The sequence below is a fragment of the Notolabrus celidotus genome, chromosome 4 (assembly GCF_009762535.1).
Source record: "Notolabrus celidotus isolate fNotCel1 chromosome 4, fNotCel1.pri, whole genome shotgun sequence".
Lineage (NCBI taxonomy): Eukaryota > Metazoa > Chordata > Actinopteri > Labriformes > Labridae > Notolabrus > Notolabrus celidotus.
The window spans coordinates 13,397,034-13,413,895 of NC_048275.1; the positions used below are offsets into that span (position 1 = coordinate 13,397,034).

At 40.1% G+C, this 16,862-nt stretch overlaps 1 protein-coding gene across 2 annotated transcripts in view; it reads left to right on the plus strand.

The window, feature by feature from the left end:
• The window catches only part of kcnma1a (potassium large conductance calcium-activated channel, subfamily M, alpha member 1a), a 180,937-nt gene that overhangs the window by 140,056 nt on the left and 24,019 nt on the right, over window positions 1-16,862 (plus strand). Inside the window, exons 19-21 of one of the 2 annotated variants that reach the window (XM_034682229.1) lie at window positions 8,535-8,567; window positions 8,899-8,979; window positions 12,869-12,962. In XM_034682229.1, coding sequence (XP_034538120.1) covers window positions 8,535-8,567; window positions 8,899-8,979; window positions 12,869-12,962 — 208 coding nt within the window. The remainder of the gene's footprint in view (window positions 1-8,534; window positions 8,568-8,898; window positions 8,980-12,868; window positions 12,963-16,862) is intronic. The other variant, XM_034682231.1, reaches the window with a different exon arrangement.

Sequence of the window (16,862 nt, forward strand, 5' to 3'; positions counted from 1 at the left end):
CACACCATTAAACCCATAGGAAAGTGTTTATTACAGGTCCCATTTGAGCTTCCATAACATCCATTATGGTACGAACATCAGTCAATATCCAGTTTTATTTTCTGTTCAAAACAGAGGTATTCTCATCTTTGAGTGTTTTTATTTTTGATTTAATCATTCAATCAGTATTCTATCCACACAAAAAGGGAATACTGGGAGTATAATGGAGTGAATAGATGAGTAAAAATAAGTGATAAAGTACACAAGATAGAATAAAAATCATGCAAGCTGAGCTAGCTTATGTTCAAATAGTGCATAGTTCATATATATATATATTATCTCTACATTTTACTTCTGCACAAGAAAATGTAATCACACATACAGTTGTAATAAGCATACTGACATATGTTCCTATTTTAGTCTTCCTGCACGAGCTTCATCTTTAAGTTCTGTCAAATTAAAACAAACCTAAACAACACCATGATATTCTTGGTTTGTTTCCTGATGAGGGGGTTATTAAATGTGTCGTGCCTCATCACTCTTCTTTGGAGTTTTAAGGTCACACATGTTTTGAATATTAGTTAATGGAATGCACTGTTAATTGTTAAAGCAGAGACACTTCACAATAGGCAGACGCCTCTGTCAAATCAATGTGTTTTCCCTCTTTTTAATGAAACTGAACTTTACGATGCAGGCAGGAGCCACACATGAATTCCACCTGACCTATGTAGAGTAGTCACTTGTCAGGACATGTTAGCCACTTGATAAATAATTCAGATGCATGTCCCATCTTCTCACTTGAGGTCACAGACAATTAAAGCAAGCCGCCTGATTCAGACAAAGCTGAATCAAAAATAGATACAAACCATTACTTTCTTTTGTCCGTGCCATTTCAATTATTCCGAAAATGTCTTCTTTCCCCCGCTCAATAGAGTCAAAAGCTTTTTGCATTCCAATTTCATTTGAATTAACCGTTTATCTCTCTTTGCTTTCTTAATATCTTCATGTCCCAGACTCCAGTGATGGACATGGCATTATGTTTTTTCTTATTACAGTTGTTGCAAACAAGAGAGTTGCATTTAGAAAGATGACAGTTCCATTACTGCAATGGAAGTGTGTCCTACAGTATGTTTTGTTCTATCATGTTTTGTTCTCTTCTGTTGTTTTTCTCATGTTTCTTTATGACCAGTGACACACTTTTGATGTATTTCCTCCCCTGCTGCCATTGGAAATCACCCCTTTATTTTAACTACTCACTGGTAGTGATTTATTGTGAGTAAAAGGAAATGGGTGTACAATTACCCAGAGTGCAGTGCAAGTGTTTTTTTCCTTTTCAGCAAATAGTACACTGTATCTATGTTGCATGTACCAGTGTAGCTTCTGCATCCCTCTCCTCGCCTCTCATTTCTACACTGTGTTCCGACCAGACCAAAACCAAAACAGCAGAAATGAAACTCCCTCCAGCGTCCGGCCCTCCATCAGCTAATTCTACAACTAGTTGGAAATGACAATTAGTTCGACTGTGACTTAATCGGAAGCAGCCGATGAGGTCTGCAGTTTTTCTTCTCCATTTGATCATCAAACCAAACTCATATTTTGGCATTTGGAAGGCAATCTGCTGCAAGTACTATGTCATTGCCCTTGATTAACCTCCTCATAGTGTCATGCTCCATGAAAGTACAGAAGAGACATAATAAAAATCTGAGAAGTCATACAGCAATCATTGATTTAGAAGAACTAACACAAGGGAAAGTAAATTAACAAGAACCACAGAGATTTAAATGGATCTGCTCTCTGTCAAAGAAAGTTTTGTGTGTGGCTGTACTTTCAGAGAGCAGAAAAAGTCCTTGTGGGAAGTTCTCCAAATCCTTACAAGCGCGGTTGCCAAAACACAATCAAAACAATCTGGTCCCCCCCTTTTCCCCACTCCTCTGTGATTTCAGCCCCTTTATAATCTCCGTGCCCTGCCTGGGCTGAGGTTACAGAGACCCTTAGTTCCTCTAAGAGTTGAAATGTCACCACACCAGGCTTGTTCATTTCAAATCTGGACAGTTGTTGGGCCCTTTTTGTACTCTTTGCACTGGATGAAAAGTCTACTAGCACTCTGGAGTTAAATTGTTATAGCATTAGATTGCCACTAGGTGGCGACGTCATGCCAGAGTCATGTCCAATAAAACAACATTAAATGTTTATGTCTGTAGAGGAAACCCAAATCCCCTGAAACCTACTTAGCAAAAATGCAAGGACCAAAATTGTTTCTTAAGTAATTTTTGAAGACATGTATTTTGAAAAATATCTTCCTGACTTTCTTTTTTTCATTTAGTTATTATAGGTTATATGATATGAAGTTGTTGAGGAATGTGTTGTTTTACACAAAGTTTGCCTTTTCAAGAAAAAAAGCATTTGTCTAAGAGTTTCATTTCTCCTTGCACTCTTGCTGAATAAGGAAGCTTTAGGGGAATCTGTCAGAATGGTGCTTTCTTTTGGACATCCTTTGTATTCAACATAGTGCCCTGATAGCTTCTGTTTGAGTATGTTGTGTCTTGGCGGATTATAGGAGATGGTGACTGATAAAACCCATGCAGACAGTTTATCAGGGCAGCAGTCATGTTGAATCACCAATTAGGAATGCCCTGAAATGGACACCTTATAACTCTAGGCCAGAATCTGGGTATTTGTGAAGTCAGAAGTCAAAGACATTGTCAGTGTGTGTGTGTGTGTGTGCGTGCGTTTGTCTTGTGTTTATCATTACCCCCCTTCCACTGTGTCAATAATCAACATACATATAATGTGGTCCGAATGCCAAAGCAAAAAAAACTCTGAAGTAAGAATTTTCAGCATGAAGTGATAGCTTTGCTGCACTTGTCTGCCATGCCCTCCAAACTGTTTCAATACTGAACAGTTATCTCTGTACCTCTCCTTGTTGCTGAGACAAAGACACATTTACTGCATGCTCATAAGGCACATGTGCATGCTGCAGGATACAACGCTCCCTGATGCCTACATCCCACGGGTTATGATCTACGTTTCTCATTGTTGAAACGTATTACTTCATTCAAGATCTTATTTTCCAATGTGACTCAGAGTCAAAAGATGCTGAAAGTGACTCTGTAAAGGTGCCAGACAGTATTAGTCTGCTGTCTGTTTGCACCTTGGCAATGAGGAAATGGGTACCAGGGACTGTTTCTGCCCAGAGTCACAGCAATCTAGATGTGCTACTCTGGGGACTTTCACTCCTGCTTCCCTGGGGGTTCAGAGCTTCACACAAACACATACACACCCTCCAAACAGACAGAAATTGGCTGCTTACTTTATTTTGGCAGCAAATTGACTTCTTTTATATCACATCTTACCAAAATAAAAGCATTCAGGGCAATAATTTATAAGAGATAATCAATTAGAAAATACAAAATTATACAGTCTCAGGAAAGATGCTGTGCCTTTTAGGCCATGAGTTTAAAAACAAAGTTTGGTCAAAAACAAACAAAACCTATGCTATTTATGAAATATAAAAGTTGAATACTTATTCCCCCAAATTTCTCCACTGAATAGGAGTCTAAAAATATTAAAATGTGACTTTTAATTATCTTACTTATTATAAACATTTGCATTTATTATTGTATTTATTTATAAAAATATATATTTTTTAGACATGAAATTTGAGGCACGTCAAAAATCAAATTCAATATAAAAAAAAGCGCCACAGCTTATAATTCATAAACATTCTAAAATGACCTTTTTGATACAAACAATCCTTTAACAGCCTGAATACATATAGATGTCATAAGCATCTGACAGAATGATGGTAAACAGAAGTATATGTAGAAAAAAAATGTTGAAATAGCATGTGTTTGTTTCATGGCAACATCAATTTGAAGATTGTATGACACTGGTCATACCAGACCATGTAAAGCCGTGATGTTAAATATACCAGAATATGTTGAAAAGAGCAATTGAGCTATGCAACTTTTTTTACTTATGAATTAACATTTCCATCTGCCTCACTTTAAACTAATAAAGTATCTGACAAGAAATTGCAACCAATTATATCCTAATACAGACAAACCCAGTATGCACACATTCACATTAGAGTGAAGCTTCCCCTGGGGAGAGGAGCAGTGAAAAAGCAGGCCTGAATACACAGCAGCATGAATTGGCCAGTCTAGCCAGTAGAATAGTGCAATGCCTTGGACAGAGCCGCTACAGCTGCATGATGGGATACAGGTACGTGATCCACACCTTTAGCCAAATGGATAGAGGATGTACAAATGTATGAAACATTGTATGAAGTTTGCTGCTGAAGACATTGCTCATGCCTCTTTCCCCTGAATGCCTGCCTCTTTTCTCCCTTTCCTCCTCACCCCTCTTTCCCCTTGGTATATTTTTTGCCTTTTGACATATAACAGCCTTAGCACACAGCTTGACCTCTTGATAATACGTCAATGTTTACAACAAATGATGCATGGTATATGATTATTATAAAATGTAATACTTTCAATAATGTTGTATTGTTTTATGTTCAAATTTTAGCATGATCAAATATAAAAGAAATTGAGCTTAAAATGAATTTTGAAAAAATATTTGCACTTTAAGTGTTTTTATCAAATATGGGGCTCAAGTCTGTGGGAGCAGTAGTCTAAGGCTTGCACTTTCTGATGAAGTTACCTTCCGACTTCCCCCTGGATGAATATTTCTCCTTTTGCCATTAACCTGCTGCTTTTCCTCTCCTCTCATCCCAAAACATGACTGTAGCCAAGATGTCCGTCTACAAACGAATGAAACTGGCATGTTGTTTTGATTGCGGCCGTTCAGAGCAAGACTGCTCTTGCATGTCAGGCAGTGTACATAGTAACATGGACACCCTTCAGAGGGCCTACCCACTTTCCTCTGTCTCTGTTCATGATTGCGCAACCACTTTACGTGCCTGTAAGTTACACCGGCCAACACATGCTGTTACATGTCTGTGGTGTGTGCTCCGTGTATTGTACCATGCAGAGGTACCGTCCTTACGTGTACGTGTGTGTCCGTAACGTGGTCTATGATGTGGTCTGTTCGCTGTGACTCCATAGTTTGTGTACACGTGGCTTACGTGGATTTAATTTTGAAATTTAATTTTTCATGAAAAGTTTTTCTCAGTGACTTATTGCTTTTGTTTCTATCAATCTATCAGTCTGGGGATGTATCGATTTATCTCCCTTTCCTATTTATGTATCTCTCTATCTCTCTCTCTTTCTCATGTTATCAGGTTTATTTCAACTCACAATCTTCTTCTTTAATTTATTTACCGTTAAATTCCCATAGTTTTTTTTGTTTCCCATCATTTTCACTTAAGCCGTTTCATCCATATGTGTAATATGTGTGGTGGGTAAGTGGTGGTGTGGCTCTGTGCTGCTGCTGTACTGTACAGTACTGTAGGTGTTAGACATGTAGCTACCGCATGCTGTGTAAGTCATGCAGTTCAGTGGTAAAATCAAATTCTGAATTTGATGTGTTTTAAGCTGTTGAAGGTAAGATGTTTATGTATCCAAAAATGCAAAGTGATTTTTAATTTATTTGGTGCTTTATTGATATTTAATTGCATATATTTTCAGATTGTTGTAAATTCTATTTAATTTGAAGGCTCTTACTGTAAGTCCTCTGAGTTAACTCTGTTTTTAGTTTCTTTGTATTTTCGTTTGAGCAGCTTTGCTTTTGTTTGTCTTTTTATTTTACCTTTGACCTAACCTTACAGAGAGATATGCACAGTTTTAGAAACACTTCAGGCAGAAATTACAATAGATTAATTTGTCGAAAGTAGTGTTAATAGTCTCCTGCGTGTTTTTAAAGTCTTCAACAAATAATGAGAAAGTGAGAATTTAGAGAGAAAAGAAAGAAAAAAAAAGTTGGGGGAAGAAAGCACCTTTTTTTTGTGAGAACAGGACAAAGAAGTAGATGAAGAAAAAGAGTTGAGAAACAATAATGAGACCCACAGAATGGTGATGCTGGCTTGAAAAAGACAGGTAGCAAGAAAAAAAAAAGTTGTGGGAGATTTTCCTTTCTCATTTCCTATTCAGTAGATGGGAATACTAAATTGTGTGTCAATTAGACATGGCAGCAGTAGGACTCTATCAAAGCGTGGGGTTCAGACATACAGATCTGATTTCCTTCTCAACATTCTCCCACCGTCTGCCGACTCAGCCTAGATTAGTGTCAAACATGCCATGATGAGTTTGGCTTGGCCTCTTGTAGTTCGGCCTGCGCTGATATCCCTTGGTACCAATTACTCGCCATTACATGGTTACTGATCTCACTTCTCCCTCAACCCCCTGTAGGATTTCAGGAAAAGCCTCCACGTCTTAGATTTCTTTCCTTTTTTTAACTCTGACTTTGTCTGAACAAAGTGAGTTTAGTGAAGGAGTGCATTGGGCTTTGTCAGACGGGGATTGTTGGATTTCCTCTCGCTATTTCCCGTCTTTTTATCCACCAGACTGAGAGGATAAGACATCTTTGTCCGTGATGACTTCATGCTCTTGTACATCTGAACCAGATTTGTCTAGCTGGGTACTTGGATAATTGAATCCTTGGATAGCACTCAGTCATTTAAAGCATCCCGTGATCTGATGCAGGACCACACACATACACTGTGGGACACAGACACCTCTTCAACAGCCTTTTTAAAAGTGGACTCACTCGAGGGTTTTTGTGCTGATGTGATGTTTGTTGAAAAAGATGAACCTTTGTGGACATGGTGCTGTCTTTTGAAAAATTAGCAGTGTACATGAGTTCAGTGTTCTGTTCTCGATAGCTTACAAATGGAAATTCTGATGTTTAGTTTGTGTGTCTTTAGCGTGGACATAAGATGGAGCATGAGCTTGATATGAGGGGTAAAGCTTTTGCATATACAAAGATTAATCATTTTTCTGTTATGAGAAGAGGTGTTAAGTTTCCACAACTTGTCTTGGTATATAGTACAAAGCATCTCAGACTAGCCCAGAAACTAGCCACAGAAGCTCCTTCTTTTGTTGTTTGATTGTGTTGACTGATTTTTGTCTTCAACCAAAGATTTGAAATAAAACCTCATGACTTATTCTGAATAGTTCGGTTGAATCAGCTTTATTTCAGGTCTTTATATTAATGTTGCATTGTTTTTCCTGGTGACCTAAACATGAGCGTAGGCGGCCAAGTTCTCTTGGTGAGAAAAAGCCAGAGACTTGACAGTTTTTATATAATATAGAGGCTGATGAGGGTTGGGTACCCTGGGCTCAGAGGATGCTCTTGGCTAGTCCATGGCCTTTGGGCTGTGTGTGTGTGTGTGCGTGCATGTCTGTATCTCGTGTGTGCGAAAACATGCACATCTATCTCTCTGTCTGTGCATGTGTGTGCATCTGCATCTCATTGCTAGGGACCTTATCTATCCTGACACGGAAATTATGTTTGCATTTTCATTTTCCCAGCCCTGCTGGTCCGTCACCAAACTTGCCCTGACAGCTCCTGTCCACCAGGCAGGCTTGGTTCTACCCCCCGCTACCCCCTACCCTCTGTCCTATGCCGCCTCGCTATGCCCCAAATGCTAGCCAGTTAGTCTGTTGCCTCTGCGATGCGGGCAGATTGCTAGAGACAGATGCCAGGGCAACTGAGGGTCCCTGTTGGAGGATCTGTGTCATAGGCCAGCCCTGGGCCCTCACTGTGACCTTTACTGCTGGAAGAGACTCTGGAAAAGAGTTGGAGTGTCAGCAGCTCAGAGCTTAGTTCAAGTGCCCACTGTACCAGTACTTGTATGGGCACCAGTCTTCAGTGTCTCCTGTGAAGGTCAGGAACTGAAATTCCCAGATGATAAATATTGCAGGCATAGATGGACACATTGGTCAACCCTTCCTAAAGAGCAACTCAAGAGCATTGACCATGTTTGAAAAGTTCCCATTTTTTACAGTTTCCATTGCGCAACAGATCTGGACTGCATGCAAAGAGCAAGTCTTGATACACTTACGCTCTGTGAGTGCTCCTGTTTTGAGTAGCAATTGTCTGCTGTCTGTGTTTTGGACGCCTACATGCACTCAAGTATGTAGCTGTTGTTTTAGTTCACCATGGTGGCTTTCTTTGTTCTGTCTACAGAGTCCGCAATGTTCATCACATTTAAGTCGAAATTTCAGAAGTTAAAGCATTTCTCAATGAGAAACATTACATTGTTTATAACACCACTGAAACTGTTTAACCTCAAAAGCTAGATTTTTGAAAATATGACTAAAAATCCGCCATTAGACTGTCATTACATCTCATCACTACACTTTCCTGAAAGCATGGCTCACTCTGTGAATAGACATCTCATTTCATTCACCTGTCTGCCTTTTTTGTACCATCAAACTTCAATCAACTATTATCAGGTTCTCTCATTGATTCAATTATTAATGACTTTTATTTTTGGTCTGTGTCCTCATGATAGTACTTCATCATAGTTTAATTTAATATCATTTCCATCCACAGCTCTTATGTTGATGTCTCTATTTCCTAATGTGCCTGTTTCATTACACCCTTTCTCCCTCTGTGTGACCTGCCACTTGTCTTTGCATTCTCCTCAGCCAAATATAAGTATAATGGATATGTCAGATCACGTAAGTGTGTTTCTCTGTCCTTCTCCATTCTTCCCCAGCTCTGTGTTTAGACTATAGACCCCTCACTGTGTCACTGTGCTAGTTTTGCTTTGTTGTCCCTCTTGTGTCTTATACAGAGACAAAGTAAACTCACGGTTTGACCAATTTTAAATCCCATGTCTAACTCTTACAGACTGTTTATTCATACTAACTTGCCATAAAGTAATTTAACATATGTTGACAGGAGACTAAATACGTTCCTGGTTTTAATAGTAAATGAAAATACATAAGTTTGTGTTTGATGATACCTTGGAGTTCCATGAACATTCTTTTTGTATTGTGCTGCATGTAGCAGCAGATGGCGCTACAACACCAGGGAACAGTGGAAGTCAAAAAGAGGCTGGCGTGCGATTCAAAGCTGATTGCAATTTAGGTAAATCTTTAATATATAATTGTTAAGTGCATTACTCCTTTAAAAGTTAAGAATATATTTTACCACTGGAAAGCTATTTTTCATCTCTTCCATTTTATATGCATCTTTGTATTTAATGTATTTTTCTCATTAAGCATAATGTGATTGAAGACCTTTTTTTTTTTCCTCTCTGAAAGAGAAAACTACTTGGAATTGCTGCAGTAGTAATATCCGATTTATCCTTACATTAAAAAGTAACAAAACAACAATGCATGGCATAAAGAAGCTTTTTCATGCAGTTGCAACGCACATGAAGAACAAAGCTTGCTCATGCAGCAAACACTGTAAAGGCAAAGCCAGCTTGGCTCACATACAAAAGTAAACATTTTTAGTTGTTATTCCACTGCCTCATCATCCAGTTTACGTTGGGTCACCGCGATCCGATAAGGCTTGCATGCAGGACAGAACCATCATGTGATTAGCATTTCAGGAAGGGACAGTTGCCGTCTGGGTTGTTCAGGATGCACAGTGGACCTGCCAGGGCGGGTGAACGCTCTCTAACGCTGCACGTGTTTGACAAGGGCCAGATGAATCCAGGAGCTATCGGTGGCGCCCCGTAAATCAAGGAGGCAGCTGACGGCCGGGATAAACGTCTGTTTATCGCCCGGGGCCACCCAACCATGCTCTCTTCTCCAAACAACCAACCAACCACTCTTCTACCAAAGAGAGGGATAAAGCTCCTCCTCCCCCATTCAAGTTTACAAACCTTCAATACATTCCAACAAACGGGTTGAATGTGCAGCCTCTATTGAATTTGATGTGTGTTTGTATACATCTGGATGTGTTTGGTGATAGTGTGCATCAGGTACACAGTCTCATATTTGACATGGCAGATTGTCACTGGACATACTGTTGCTGTCAAAGTAACAGTAAAAAATATGTTAATGCTCTAGTTAAAAGTAGAAGTTGTCCATTTGAAGGGGTTAATAAACCCAGATTCTAAGAACAAAATCCAAATTTGATCCATTAAGTGTTCAGTAATAAAAAGGTTTTGAATGAGTCATCTTATGAATTATTGGTGATTATATTATTTTTAAATGAAAGTAGTGCTGCAAATTATGCCTGAAATGACACATAATCTGATTGGATCTGACTGGCTTCAGACGAGCTGTGTCTCTGCTTTGTTCTACCAGAAAATGTAGTGCAACTGAGACATTAAACTGAGATACTTATTTTGAATGAATGCATGTCACAAATGCAAAGTCAATTTCTCTCTAAGTATTGTGCCAAGTGTGTGTCGGAATATAAAAAGAGATATTTTATAAAGATGAAGTTTAAACACAAGTTTTGGAAAAATGCTAAATGATTCCTTAATTTATGACAAATCCTGGCTTTTAGAAATGACTAAAATTAGTTTTATTTTTTATTTTAAACAAATGAGTATATGATTCTTAAACTGTTTATTACTAAATTGTGAAATTATTATTTCAATTTAGTAATAATCTCTCTTTCCTTTAATAATATTTTCCTAAAAAAGATGCAATTTCTCCTTTGGCAAAATGATGGCATTTGAAACTAATACGCACTAAATTGAATATCAGTTTTCTGCAGTTTGATCTAATGATTTGATAACTCACTAAATAATCACCATAAATTCAGGCTTTCTCACTCTTTTTATTCTCCATTGTTTGACAGTAATGGATGAAGTTAGACCGACTTTTCAAAACCGATCAGTTAAAACCACCGGCTGCACCTCCACCTCCATCACCACAAATGCATTCCTCCCCAACACTCTGCACCCCAAGCAGGAGCCCCTGGTCAACCCAGGCACAATCAACATACCCCTCGTTAATAACCGTAAAGGAAGCCTGCTCCCCGTGGGGCCGGGGCCTGGGGCCAACCCCTCGAAACTGCGCCTCAGTATCTCAGGTCCAGGAGACGTGACGGCCAGATCCCTGGCTGAAAGTCGGCTGAACCGGGCCCGCAGTCTGCCGGTGAAATACCGCTACCACCCCAGTAATGCCATGCTGCTCAGTCACAGTAGGCACCGTAGGTTGCCCCTTTAGCGGGATGCATCAGCCAGTAACCCCGCCTGTCCCGTCCCTTCATTTTGTCTTGTTTGCTGCATGACGGTTCACTCTGCCGGAGCTGCTGTTGTTGCTCCTGCTGCTTTGCACGGACTTGCCTGCTACTGCAGTGGCTGCTTCTGTCTACATGGGGAGACTTCAAAACTGAGTGCTAAAACATGGGAACTTAGAAATAACACAGAGAGATGATTTTTGACTTTTTATTTTCTGGAATCTTGCAGGAGTTGTGAGCTCCAAATGTTATTGATTTTTTTAGTGGAAATTCAAGTTTTAACAGTTTACTGTAAAAGCTGTTATTACTCAGTGGCTTGAGAGCATTCCTTTTTATTGTTATACTTTTGAAATGTGTAACACTTTTACTGTTCATAAATTAGGTTTAAGCCAGGAGTCTGTCAAACAGAATGGCAACATTAATACATACTTTTTGATTTGGTATTTTTAAAGTATATAAGAGACAGAGTTATTTGTAAAGTGGAAGATGCTGGTGATATTAGCTATTCCAAATGCCCAATTGCATAAAGGAAATGTCAGGGAATGACATTTTATTAGAAGGCAAAGCCATATTTTGTATCTTTTATTAACAGAATTAGGTGACAGCCTAGGAAAGGTGCTCAGACAATAATGAATTTCCACATGCTTGGAATAGTCACGGCTTGCAGCGTGCACATTGATTTGCACTAATATCATGCTGTGTTATTGATTCCTAACCAAAGGACTAATGTGGGTTTGAAGTGACAGTGCACTTGGTATTTGCGCAGAGAGAGTGCAGAGTGGATAGAATATCTGGGTGCCTGTCTGAAACTCACAGACAGTAGTGAAGATGAGACTACTGTTAGCTTCACAGAAGTCTTCAGATGACTGGGCCTGGCCTCACTATGGCTGTTTTCTCTCGTTCTTAACTGGGACTCAAGCAAAGTTTAAATCTTTTTTCTCAAAATTCTCATTAAAAGAGTTCGACTGGAAGTTCAATCTGCTTTATTTAAATAAATAAAAACACACGGCTATAAGCCATCGTCCAGGAAATGCTTTACACTAAAACATCAAACAAAAATTGACAGTCTAATATTGAACCAAATCAAAGGTATAATTTCAACTTTAAAAATATTCCTGACCTCTATTTACTGCAGTGCATTTTCTATCTGCTTTCGAAATTCATAGTCTACTAATTCATTAGTGTGCCCGGCCTTTATGATGTGTGTTGAATGCTTAAGTGTTAGAGGTAGACCTGCAGAAGAGGCATGATGCGCTTTACACAGTACTGCAATGATTGGGTGGGCTATAGATAGATTTAAAATATATATATATATATATTAAGATTCATTTCCATAACCTTTATTTATCTCATTGTCATTGCTTTTGCCCGTGCTCACTGACAATGACAATCACATGGCAATTAATGGTGTAGGTAAGCATGGTCACTCTGATGCAAACTGCGAGAGGTCCAGTCTCCTGCACAATTTAGATTGGTTACTGAACAAATGCACTAGTATATCAAGGCCCTGTAAAGCGCACCTTATAAGAGCTATAAAAGGGTTTTTTGGTTCCTGAGCCTTCTTTAATATTTTCAGGTCGTAATTTATTTATTTATTTATTTTGTTATCTGTGGTTTTCTCCTGCCTTTCTCAGATTTACCAGTGTCCGTTACTAATGCTTTTTCTATATTTTCTCAGTTTGACACTGAATTATTAATTTTCCTTTTCCTCAGTTCAGTTTTTGTTTGCAATGATTGATTGATTGTTTGCAATTTTTTTTTTCCATGTCAGGTCCAGAACGCATTCTCAAGCACCTGCCTCTGTTCTGACATTCTGTGCATGTTTTTGCAGTCGAAGACGAGCATCCATCAACTCTCTCGCCCAAAAAAAAGCAGCGCAATGGAGGGATGCGAAACTCACCCAACTGCTCTCCCAAAATGATGAGGTAAGAGACGCTGATTTCATTCTCCTTCGCGCCTTCAAATGGGGAGTGAGAGGAAGTCAGACACAGGGAAGAAGGCGGGGAGAAAGGGATGGAGGGACGTGTGTGAGAGATACTTCAGAGGCGGATGCCGCTGATGGTGAGATGGTGGGAGTTTTGGATGGATGGGAGGGGGCAAATTAGGGGTGGCAGTAGAAGGAGGTAAGAAAGTCTATGAGAAAGGGAGAGGAGAAGTGCCCTGTTAGACTCTGGCTGTTTAGGATGGCATGCTGTCAGCTGTTAATGACAGAGCTGAAATAATATTTCTGTCATGGAAAGTGGCTGTGAGGAGCCGTTTGAAAACTCCTCTGGCTTTAAAGTCCCAGCTGTCACCTCCCCCGGTCTGGTCCACATGTGCTCCTTAAACAATGCTGGCACTAATGACACCAGCAACCAATCAGAGGGACCTGCATGGTTACTTTGCCCCCAGGCTACTCCTCTATTGTGGGAACCCCTGTGAGTACTGTTTCTGGTACTTAAGGCCATATGTGAGATGTATCATCACAATCAAATATGAATTCAAATATTACCTTCCTTTTATCCTGTCCTGTGGAATTAAATTGCTGTTAATTGATTTTGAAAGATAAAAGGGGTAGGCTTTTGTGCTTCCCTGGATGCGAGGCGGGGTTAGCAACACGATAGCGTGGATAATACGGAGAGGCCGGGCTGTGCGGATTGGGACGGCAGGATGAAGGCATGGTGGGGAAAATTTAACAGGACAGGAAGACTCATAGCTACGCTGCCCTTCTTTTAATGAGAGTAAGTGTTATTGTTGTCATTTTTATGACTTAACAGTGGAAAGGAAGGAGCAGTGTGTTGTTGTCACACGCACTTGTCACTTCTAGTACAATAGCAGTCCTGTATTTGAATTGTGAGGCAATAGGAATATTTTCTGTATGCATTTAAATCCAGACTAACAAAAAAATATTTAATTTCTGCAAACAACAATGATATTTAACTCAAATAAAAAGGAAGACATTTTAATCTCTTATTCTAAATCTTTATTTCTTAGTTTTTTACTTCACATATTTCTTTGTTGTGTTACACTGTAGTGTATTTTCTTACATTCTAGTAGAGTTCTTTGTATGTTGGTCTTGCTTGCTTCCCTTAGGCAGCGCTCCTCTTGCTGCACTGGCATGCCTGTGTGATTTGGTCCAGTATACTAGTCGGCCTCCCCCTCAGTTCTCCACAAAACAAGAACTTAATAAGCCTTCACACTTGCTGAACCATTAGCCCAACACAGAGTCATACCCTTCAGTCTAGTTTGCAACAGAGCATCATTTTAGATGCCCTCGCTCAGAGGGAGAGAGCTGCTACAAAAACAACCAGACGTTGGCACATATCCAGCTAACTGCTTGTTTAAAAGGCTGTTTAGTTTGCCTAACTTAAAGCATAAAACCTTTTCTTCTCTTCCTTTTCTGCTTAGGAGATGGTCCCTGTTTGCCATGTAATATATGCATCTTTGCTTTGATCTCCCGGTGATAATAATTCTTGCGTGTTATTTACTCAGTTTTGAAAACGCTTCAAAGCAGTGTCAAAGTTTTCTCTGCTTTAGGGGTGCTTCTGTATTCTGCTGGCTCTTGGGTACTGGGATGACAGGTCCTCTGTTATAGGTGTAGTTTTTTTCCCAGTCTTGGCCCTCAGCAAAACATCAAATTACCCATCACAGTCTTCAGCCCCCCTCCACAGCTGCCCCTATCAACATATAACACCATATATATTAAGCAGTTGTTCTTTACAAGGTGGATTTTATGCACAATGAAAAGTGATTGTTTGAGGTAGCCTTAGGGATACTTTATTCTACAAGCAGGGAGGGGGATAACACAGTAGAGAGCTAGCAGGAGAGCAACCATACGTATCAAGTATGGTTTTTACAGGACCTGCAGCCTGAAGGCCTTTGTAAATAAATAATGATCAACAGATTGGCTGTGGGCTTTTGAAAAGCATGCCTTTGTCAGTTTGCATGATGGGGAAAATTTTCAAAGCAAGAGGCTGCCTTCATAGTCTGGCAGAGGGGGATTGGGGGAGCACGCCCATCCCTTGCTTGTGACTGCAGAGTGATACACTGGAATAACTCAACTCTGTTTGAAATACAGAGGGAGGGAGGAGGAAAGAGAGGGGTTGAGGCACTGGAGTGAGATATGCTGTAAGGGAAATATTTGTCCTATATAAAAATGCATCTGTTAAAATACTGTATCTCGCCCAGGGACAGTATTTGCTTTGTTATCTGATGCACTGTATATTAAATTAAATTGGTAAATTGTAATAAAAGCTGTACTTTAGAAGTCCTGCAATTCAACAAACAAAGAAAAATACATGTTTGTTTGTTTTGTTTTTCAGAAATCAAATTCTATGCATCTTTGTAAAGTCCAAAGATGACATTTAAACAGTGTTCGCGTGCTAGCTGACCTATCCTTCGCACATTTATGTTGGCATTAACACAGTGGCATTAACACTGCTCCCACAAACCTTTTTGACGGGTCATAACTGACGACATGCATCCTATCACTGAGGATGTCACAGTATCATCCACAGCTGATATCCCTTGGGCGTGGCACCACGGCTCAGACGTCATGTCTGCTCTCCCCAAGACTAGTGGCAGGTTCAACCCGAGGCAGAGAGAAGGCAGAGGGAGAAGGAGGTGTGTGGAGCCTGTGACAGGCTGCCAGTCACACAGCTGACAGCTCTGTGAAAGATAGCTGTCTTGGCAGAGAGAGCTGGAGCGGCAGCCTGCCTGCATGCGCCAGTCAGCCCCTGTGTGGAGGCGAGCAGAGCTGAGCAGATTGAAGTGACGGGGGCTCTGTGGAGTTGATTGGCGCAACACGCGCCTCTGGATGAAAGATTCAGGCTGAGTGTAAAAACACTAAATGCTGTCAGTGTTATTATCACCTGCACCAACTGATAGAGGAAAGAGGGGGAAGAGAGCTGGAGAGAGAGGGTGGCTAATTGACAGCTCCTTTTTTTAACTTTTACTTTTCCTGCCATAGTATGCAACCCAAATGCAGGCTGAAGGAAGAGGCAACATCAAAGCCTTGTCAGCGATGACAGTGTTGATAGACGATAGAGAGAGTGATACTGAGAGAGATGTATGTCAGATTCTTGAGATGTTTTCTCCCATAATACTCAAATGTGTGTCTCTCTGCACTCTCCTGTTTTTGGAGTCTGTATGATTCTGTTTTAACCAAAAAAGTCATTATTTGGGTTGAATTTTTAAATAAATTGCATTTGTGTCGCTGTAAAAGAACTACTAGGGCGTTTATTGAAAAACAGCACTAAATGTCCTGAACTAGTGTTTTGAGAGCAGAATTTACTGAAATAGTTTAAGGAGAACTGTAAGAACTCGTCTTGTAGGATAAGTGCAAGAAAAGGAGAGGCGGTGTAGCAGGACTGACAGGAGCTGTTTCATGGTCAGTGTTACACCGGATAAAACTCAGCAGCCCACTGCTGTGGATTAGCCTGTTTGGTTGTGACATGCTGTTGAAACATTAATGGCCATCAGTTGGGAAAGCAAAATGTGATTGGGCAAATTCCTGAAATATTTAAAGTGTGAGCCTGTTGGAGCTTTTACTATTTGCGCTGCATGGAGTCAGGAACTGGAAGGAGAGGGTAAAAGCTGGTAATTGGCCTTGCGTTGTCATGCCATTCAGTCAGTAGCACTCAAGTCTTGCTGTTCTCTGCACCACGGCATGCACACGGGTCTTTGAGTTATCTGATGACTTGACATCAAGGACAAGAAAGAATTGTGGAGTGAATTAAACAACCTACAGCGAACAGTGCTGTGGAAAGTGTAACACTTTGAGAATAGAGCAGGCTTTTAAGGTGTTCCATTAAATCGATGTTAACAAACCTAGCTGTTCTTTTACC